This window comes from Centroberyx affinis, unplaced genomic scaffold, assembly GCF_046629955.1.
Source record: "Centroberyx affinis isolate AG114_WGS23_722 - 3 ecotype Tasmania unplaced genomic scaffold, CSIRO-AGI_Caff_v1 ptg003308l_1, whole genome shotgun sequence".
NCBI classification, from domain to species: domain Eukaryota; kingdom Metazoa; phylum Chordata; class Actinopteri; order Beryciformes; family Berycidae; genus Centroberyx; species Centroberyx affinis.
In genome coordinates this window covers 71,361-80,000 of record NW_027281314.1, presented here as the reverse complement: position 1 = coordinate 80,000, position 8,640 = coordinate 71,361, and the positions used below count along the sequence as shown (strand labels likewise).

The 8,640-nt window shown below is 48.9% G+C and overlaps 1 protein-coding gene across 1 annotated transcript in view; it reads left to right on the top strand.

Annotated features, from left to right (window-relative positions):
• LOC139660454 (FERM and PDZ domain-containing protein 1) overlaps positions 1–7,718 on the top strand; it is a 19,557-nt gene extending 11,839 nt beyond the window's left edge. The window contains exons 8-16 of the mRNA XM_071538603.1: positions 1–17; positions 386–522; positions 1,019–1,238; positions 1,441–1,623; positions 1,817–1,961; positions 2,224–3,609; positions 4,018–4,854; positions 5,863–6,248; positions 6,741–7,718. The exon at positions 1–17 is cut by the window's left edge and continues 103 nt beyond it. Of these exons, the coding sequence (XP_071394704.1) occupies positions 1–17; positions 386–522; positions 1,019–1,238; positions 1,441–1,623; positions 1,817–1,961; positions 2,224–3,609; positions 4,018–4,854; positions 5,863–6,248; positions 6,741–7,718 (4,289 nt within the window). The remainder of the gene's footprint in view (positions 18–385; positions 523–1,018; positions 1,239–1,440; positions 1,624–1,816; positions 1,962–2,223; positions 3,610–4,017; positions 4,855–5,862; positions 6,249–6,740) is intronic.
• The last annotated feature ends 922 nt before the right edge of the window (positions 7,719–8,640 follow it).

Sequence of the window (8,640 nt, the reverse complement as noted above, 5' to 3'; positions counted from 1 at the left end):
AGTATCTCTACCTGCAGGTATAGCTTGTTGTTCCTCTGATCCACAGATAAAAACACCAGTCATCTGGGAATCTGCTAAATCACAAGCAATGCCACCAGTCTCTCTTAACACCTGTTAGCATTAAAAGTCATTAATTACGGTTTTAATTTTAGTACTTGGATTCATGTCATATTACAGGGACACTTCAATACATAGTCACACTAATACAAATACAGATAACTTGATAGGGTTCCTTGACTTGAGTAAAATATTTCAGTATTCTGTCCCACCCCTGTTGTTTGTATGGTGCAATCATTGATTTTGTGTGTGTGTTTGTGTGCGTTCGTGCGTGTGTGTGTGTGTGCGTGTGCGTGTGTGTGTTTGTGTGTGTGTGTTTGTGTGTTAGGGGGTGAATGATGTGCTGCAGGAGCGCTTTGCGGTGGAGATGAGGTGTAACACCGCCCTGCGTCTGGCTGCCCTGCACATCCAGGAGAGGTTGGCCAGCTGTGGACAGTCGCCAAAGACCAACCTGAAGATGATCACGTGAGACACACACACACACACACACACACATTTTAAATACATCCACTAAACTGAATTATAATCCACACAGAATCCCAATACTCCAGAGGTGCAAATGTGCAAGGACATTTAAGGAGAAAGCTCCATCACATGGCCCGACTACAGACACTAAACAGAATTTTGCTTTTTGTTTTGCCCTTTTTTGAATCGGGATGAAATTTGTAGCTACTATTTAACCCAGGACTGACATACATAGGGCCTTCTGTTTTCTCTCTCTCCACTCCCTAAGCACTCCATCTTCCTTTAGCTGTTATTTATTTATACTTGCTGTACATCGCGTATACATGCAGAAGATATATGTGTTTACCTTACACACACACATATACACACACACTCGCATGCACAGGTAAGGTTGCACCTTTTAACCTATATTTATCCAGGGAAGATTTCCTGAGCGTGTGTACTCCTTTTCACCAAGGCACACTTGCTCAAACTGATGTTTTTGTGCTTGTTCCAGGAAGACTTGGGGCATAGAGAATTTTGTGTCATCCACCTTGCTGAGGAACATGCGAGAGAAAGATTTGAGGAAGGCCATTGGCTACCACATGAAGAAGAGCCAATCACAGCAGGATCCCAAGCAGAAGAGCATGTCAGTGAATCAGGCACGGACAAACTACCTGGAGGAGCTGAGTGAACTGAAGTCATTTGGAGGGAAGTCCTTCAGTGCCACCATGATGGTAGGGTTGTTGTGAGTGTGTGTGTGTGTGTGTGTGTGTGCTGAAGAGAGAGAGAGAGAGAGAGTGATACTGATCATTTTTCTCTCCAGATGAAGTTGACTGAAGTTATCGTCATCAACCTCCTTCTCTTTCTCTGCTTTATCTTCCTCCTTTCGCTCTCTCCTGTCACCCGTCCCTCCGCTGCACCCCGCCCACCCTTCAGCTCCAGGACAGGGAGTCGATGGTGACCCTGTTGGTGGGGGCGCGTTACGGGGTGAGTCAGGTGGTCAACCACAAGCTGAGCATCATGACCATGCTCACAGAGTTCACCAGCATCACACGCATCGAGCTGCTGCCTGAATCAGACCGGGTCAGCCTGGTCAAAATATACATGCAGGACATCAAGGTAGGAGCAGGAACACACACACACACACACACACACACACACTGTATTCAGACTTAAACATGAAAAACAATAAGACTGCATTTTTACCAATGTTATGTCCCTTTTGGTTACAACAGCATTACATTAAGTATTTGTCCACTACTAAACTTGTCTGTCCATTTTCTTTTTTTTCCATCTCCACTCTCCTACCAAGCCCATCACATTACTATTGGAGTCAGTGGCAGCCAAGGATATGTCCTGTTTAATAGCAGGTTACTGCCGTGTGTTTGTTGAACCCAACCTCAACATCTTCCCCTGGACAGCCGACTCCAAGAAGCACAGAGTCTCTGCTGAGGAAGGTGTGGAGAAAAAAAAACAGTAAACACACACAAATGCACGAGCATAAATCAGATGCTCACATGCATACACTTGCACACCAATAAGCTTTGGCAATTTTTGAAAGCTAGAAATGCAACAAAAAGCTTGTGGAACAGATTTCAGTGCTGAGGACAACTCATAAGAATTATATATTTATCTGTAACAGTTGTTTCATTTCATGCTGTCATATTCTCATGTGCGTGTCTGTGTGTGCATGTTTTGTGCGTGTGTGTATGTCCATAGGTTATGTGTCACGGCGTGGCAGCGATTCAGACTCCTCGGACCTGGACATGGACGCACTGGTCTCCGCGGTGTCTCAAGATGACAAGCCCCGCCCCCGTATCAGATCCTCATCAGACCCAGAGGGAAGAAAAAGGAAAGACAGAGACAGGAAGAGAATCAAAGATGGCAAAGAAAAAGGAGATAAACCTCGGGGGGATGCGAAAGAAAAGGAAGAAAAGGATGCTGACACCGAGAAAGAAAAGCCTCTGCCGGCTAAGAATAGACAGGACAAGGAAGAAGATGGCGAGCGCAAGGAGAAAGCAGAGGAGGGAGAACAGGGAACTGGAGAAATACAGATCCAGATAACAGACAATGACTCAGGTGAAGGAGAGGAAAATGCGGGGACAAAAAAGGAGGGAGGAGAGGTCGAGGAGGGAGGTGGAGAAGGGGTGCAAGCAGCAGAGGAGCAGCCGTCTATATCGGAGGCATCAGATTCATGTCATGTTCTCACCAGCCCTTCCAGTGACTCCCTCGACGCCCTGGAGGAAGATGACCTAATTTCCTGCTCCTCTTCCTCCATCCATTCTCGCCTTCATCCTGACGCTCACCTTCATCCCTCATCGCTTCATCCTTACCCCCAAGCCCACCCCCACCCCCACCTCCTCACCCCTCCTCCCGCTCATTCCCACCCCCTTGTCCACCTCGCGGTTGACCCCGAAACCCTCGACAGAGGAGGAGGAGGGGAGGGAGGAAGAGGGTGCAGGAGGTCAGGCGATGGAGCCGACCCCCACCTCCTTCCTCACGCTGGGAGCTTTGACGACATGGAAAAATGTTCGGTCAACCCCTGTTCCGACGACAGCTCCCTGTGTTTCGCCGAGCTCTCCCGCCTCGTGGACTACCTGCCCAGCCCCCCAGAGGCCAGTGAGGAAGAGGACGACGAAGAGGAGGAACTGAGGAGGAGGAGGAGGGTGTTGAAAGAGATGGATGAGTCGGTGAGGCGAGCGGGTGAAGGAGGTGGAGCAGGCGGGGAGGATAGCTTCACACAGCATCTATTTTCCCCTTCCCCATCCTCCGCTTCCCACCGCATGGAATTTGTGTTCAACTTCGAACAGAGAGACGCGAGCTGCTACTACAAACTCTGCACCAACGTCACCCCCGACAGCGCTCACAGCCTTCCCCGACCCCTACCTCAGGCTGAAGGAGAAGAGGAAGAGGAGGAGGAGGGGGAGGGGAAGGGGGAGGAGGGGGAGGTGGAGGGAGATCGGGCCAAGGCTGTAGACCTGGAGCCTATCCCCATCCTTCATCCACCGCCTGGTTTTGGAGACAGCAGTTCGGACGAGGAGTTCTTTGATGCCAGAGATCGCTTCACCTCACCTGAAGACCCAACCTCAGGGGCTCTGCCTAGAGGTGATTTAGGTTTTCATTGTGAGGCTGTCTTTGAGCCTCTGGTTCATATGATTATATGCCGTTTGGGTCAATCTTAATGTCCAAAAATTCTGTCCAAGAGTTTTTGTTGTTCACACACTTTTCATTTTTAGCACTATCTCGCACGTCTTATCCAAAGTATTATGAGACAAACTAGTTTATGAAATCATAAAAACTAGCTCAACAAATACATGCTCATACAAACTAGTAGTTAATAGTTCAGTGAGTTAATGTGCATACTGTTTGTTCACCATGTTGAGAGTTTCTCTGTGCTGTGCCATAAATATCAGAGAAATGCTTTAATTTCTTTGAAAAAGTGAAAAACTGATTGATTGAACTGACTGTTAAAAATGTAGGTTTGGCTGAGCCATTTTCTTTACTGTTTTACAGATCTTTCCACAGAGATGAAACTGGACTTCCTAAGCACACTCAGCCTCAGCGACATCGGAATCTCTGTGGCAGAAGTAGAAGGGGAAGGAAAAGAAGAGGAGGACATGAAGAGAGGAGAAGAGGAAGGAGGAGGGAGAGAAACATTGTTCCAGCTCAGGAAGAGATCCCGTAAGCGACGCTCCTTCATGGAGACAGATTTTACCTCCAGGGTGTCATACCCAGAACCAGATGTAGATTCAAACCAGGACCTGGTCTCACAGAGGCTTCATAAGAACCTCTTGGCACAAACCGCTGATGGCCAGATGCTGAGTTCAGATCCAGAACCTTCCGAACAAACCCAGAACCCCTGTCCTACTGTCTCCTCCCTGACTCACTCTGAGGGGGAACCGGCCCAGCTCGAGTCGAAACCTATCCTGTCCAAATCCCGCCCCCATGGTCCTGGGTCTCAGGACCAGAACAGAGACTCAGCGCCCCCCTCCAGGGCCAAGAAGCAAGAAATGGAAATGGAACCTGATTCAATGGAATCCAAATCGGTCACAGATCTGGTGAAGGTGGTCTCTCCTTCCATCACCGTTGTCCGCTGCCGGGTGGAGCCAGACGGGAAGGAGAGTGCTGACCGAAGGGGAGACGGAAAGGAGGAAGGGGAGGGACAGGAGCAGATAGGAGAGAGGGAGGGAGAGAAAGAGGATCTAACAGGTGTGTCAGGGAATGGGCCGTTCACCAGTCATATGTTTTTGCCCGAGATCATTGAGGAGGAAGATAAGGGTGAGGAAACGGGGGAGGAGGGGGAGGAGGGAGCGAAGGGGCACTCGTCCAGTACAAAGAGACCGCTCATAGGTGCTGAAAGGCAGCCAGAAGCCAGCACATCGCCTATATGCTTGATAGATGTGAATGCCAATGGTAGTAATGCCCTTCCCAGATCCCAACTGAGTACCCCAGAGCAAAATTCATATGGAGAGGATTATATGTTAGTTGAAGATGGTGAAGATGATAATTTAAAGCCCCCTTCACACTCACCACCACCCCCTCCACCCACCACCCCTCTACCTCCGCTACCAGTTCTTTACAAATCCCACAGTAACTACTCAGTGACAGGAGAAGGGGGCAGCGAAGACATGGAAACCTCAACCAAAATGTCCTTTTCTATCCCTGACGCAAGTGCTGAAGCCCAGATTCCAGAGCTGACAATTAGTATGCGTAACTACACTAACAAAGCGCAAATGGGTTTTGAAGTACGAACCAATGTTAATGAGGATGAAACTTTTATTGTTAGTTCTACCAGGACAAGTATCGATGAAGTTACTGACAGCACCAATTCTGACAATGTTTTTGATGATGATGAAGTGAGTAATTCTTTAAATTCTGGTTTGAGTGATGAGAGAGCTGTAGAAAGCAATGATTCTACCACAGTTACAAATAGCATCGGCACTAATGCATCCACAGAAGGTAATGTTGAGACCCAAACTAGTAGTCAATCTCTTACCACCACAAACATTGAAGCTCATACCAGCTCGCATTCTGGTACAAGAATTCATTCTATTAATTCTGATTATGCTCGTGCTATTAACTCTATCACAGCAAAGCTTGGAGCTGCAACAAGTGTTACATCTCCTACATTTAATTCTGGTGTTACAGTGAATAAAGAGGCTACAAGTGAAATTGCTTCATGCTCAAGTCAAAATGTACATACACCCAAGAGTGATTCCACCTTGCCAAGTGTTGAAGCTGGCTCTAAGATTAGCTCAGCTAAGGTTCATGTTGAAGCTACACCTAAAGACAGTTTTCCTTCTCCTGGCATTAGTTTAGCAAAGGCAAACATGGCCACAATCCATGATCTCTCCAAAGAGCCTCCTTCTCCAACTCACTTCCTGTTCCAGACCTGCTCCCCTAGCATCATGGGCCGCTTATCAGCCTCCACACTTAGGGGGAAGATTCAAAGGCTGCCCCTCTATTTATCTCGCTCCCAGGAAACCCTCAACCAAGTTGGGCTGGGGAATGTAGCCCAGAGCCCCTCTCAGGACACCAGTAGGGATGACACCGAGATCACCATCAAAATAACAGACGTTCATGATGTCACAAAAACAATGGACTTGGAAATTATCACAGCTACAGAAGCAGTGGAGTCAGACGATTCTGATGCAACAGTTACAGGATCAGAGGTGGACGGTGAGTTTGTCGTGGAAACAACCTCAGCTGAGATTACTCGCTCTACAGTGTCAGAAGTGAAGGAGGTGAGGGAGAGGGTGGCGATGGTCTATGAAAGCCCACCATTGCCTGTCCAGACTGAGCCCAAACCAGAACCCCGAACTCAGCCTCTGTCTGCTGGACCTTTCAAAGACACACCAGGACCAATAGTAGAGCCTCCAGGCTCCATATTGGGCAAACTAGACCTCCAAAGAGATACTTCAGGCCCAAAGATGGATACTCCTGGCCCTATAAAAAAGGCACCAGAATCAAAGATGAAAGTCACAAACCCAAGAACAGAAATTCCAGGTCATAAAATTGACAATCAGTCACCTTCCATTCCCCCTCCAATAGTGGTGACCACACAGAATCTAAATGGGCCAGGACTCTCTTTTCACAGTCAGTCAGACAAAGTAAGAAGGACCAGTAGTGACAGGCCCTTAATGGGCCTTTGTAGGCCTACAGGAGAGAAGTCAGACTCACTGAAAGCACTTTCTTCACGGTGTGGGGTGTTTACTATCTGTGAGGATCCGTCACAGACAAAGACCCCAGTCCAGATGGAGTCTACTGCACCCTTGAAGCCTGATTTTGGCTGCAGTTCTGTGCTGGCTTCTGGCTGTGAGTCAGTTGTGGAAGGGGTTCAGATACCACTGGATGCTTGTGGTTGCCCCATGGTCTATACCAACTGCTTCAGCGGGGGGGACAGCTTCGATGACGAGCTGACAGTCTATGAGTTCTCTTGCCGCACGCAGAGCAGCGGTGTGACCCAAACCTCTGGGGCAGGTCTTCCGCTCATGACCACTCCCCCTGTTCCCTCTTTTCTCTCCACCTCTCCTCCATCCTTTCCCTCCTCCTCCCTCTCTCCCTCCTTTCCACGCTCCGTCCTTTTTTCCTCTTCTGCCTCCGAGCTCAGCCCTCTCCTCTCACCACTGTCCGACGCCTCTGACTGTTTTCTGTCTCAAACGCACAAGGCCACCATCAGTCGGCTAGGCCAGCAGCGCTACCCAGAACCCCCCGCAGGTTTCCAAATACTCCGCGGTGATGTGGACCAGCTCCTCTCCATCCTGGAAGGTGGAGGAGCTGACCGGTCCGTGGGAGGTCGCGGAGGCCGCCATCCCAGGGACACCTGCCCCGCCCACTTTACAGAGAACAAGCGGGCGCTCCACGTAGAGGCACGGCGGCTAATGGCAGGCTGCCAGAAAGTGGTGGGGGTGGGGCAGAGCCCAGAGGAAATGCTCCTCTCCCTGGCCGACAGCTTCCGGACCCTGGTGGAGTTGGCCGGGGTTTGCCTCTGGTTCTCTGGCTGTGATCGGTGCGACCGAAGGAATGCAGAGGCGGTTACCGGTCTGGCAGATGTGGCGCGGTCGTTCAGGGACTTCTGTCTGGCAGCCGAGCGTGCCAGTGGCAAGCGGAGCTGCCAGGACCTGAGCACCAAGCTGCTAGCCAAACAGTGCACGGCGCTCACCGCCTCCGTCTTCTGCCTCACTCAGCTGTTCCGCACCCTCACCGCACTATGAGTGGAACACAACCTCTAAAGGTTTTAAGATGAGCCTCAAACAACCTCTGGTCTCTAACCCTAGATACATGGGGTCTCCAGTGAGCCAACAGCTGCTGTAGATGTGGGGAGAGTGCGACCTGGGACAGCTGACATGTTAGAAGGGGCAGTAAACAGTGAGGTGAGGTTACCTGGGAGACACACTAGTGCGACAGAGCTCCATGATAGCTCACATGATCACAAGAACTCACCAGAGGGAGGTTCCAATGCCCTTTTGTGAAGTTAAAATTAACTTAGCTGGGTATAGATTGGTGAGGTGCATGTGGTTACCGGCTGTATGCTGTGCACGTACTGTAGCCCACAAACCAAACATTCAATCAGCCAAACACTGGACTGTAGACTGAAATAACATTGCAAGCTGCAAAAGAAGGAGAACCTGCCTGCATTCCAGTATTGAGGAATTGATGTACTTGAATGTATTCTATGTTATTTATTATGTTTAATTAATTTATCATTTCTCTGATGTTATCGGATGATTAATGAGTTACTGCAGTGTATTCACGTGCAAGCAAGGAATGTAAAGATGGGCGAAAGAATTTTGGGAATGTTTACCGGCATAGTTTTAGACTGAGGTGTAGCGGTGTATGAGAGTAGCCGACCCTATAGACACACACACACACACACACACACGCACACATACACACACACACACACACACACAGTGAGTCAGCACTGGATTCATCCAGTTTATGTATAGGCCTTTGGTTTGACTTAAATTTTTGTTTCTACTTCTGATCTTCTGATAGGAGACACTCCTGTTTACTGATGCTTTCATCTTTCTCATACATCTCATCATTCGCCAGGCTATCAGCAAGGAGTTCTCTGAATGTTACTAATCGTTTACAAAACCAAAAAAGAAAGTGAGGATTGATTGATTTGATCAG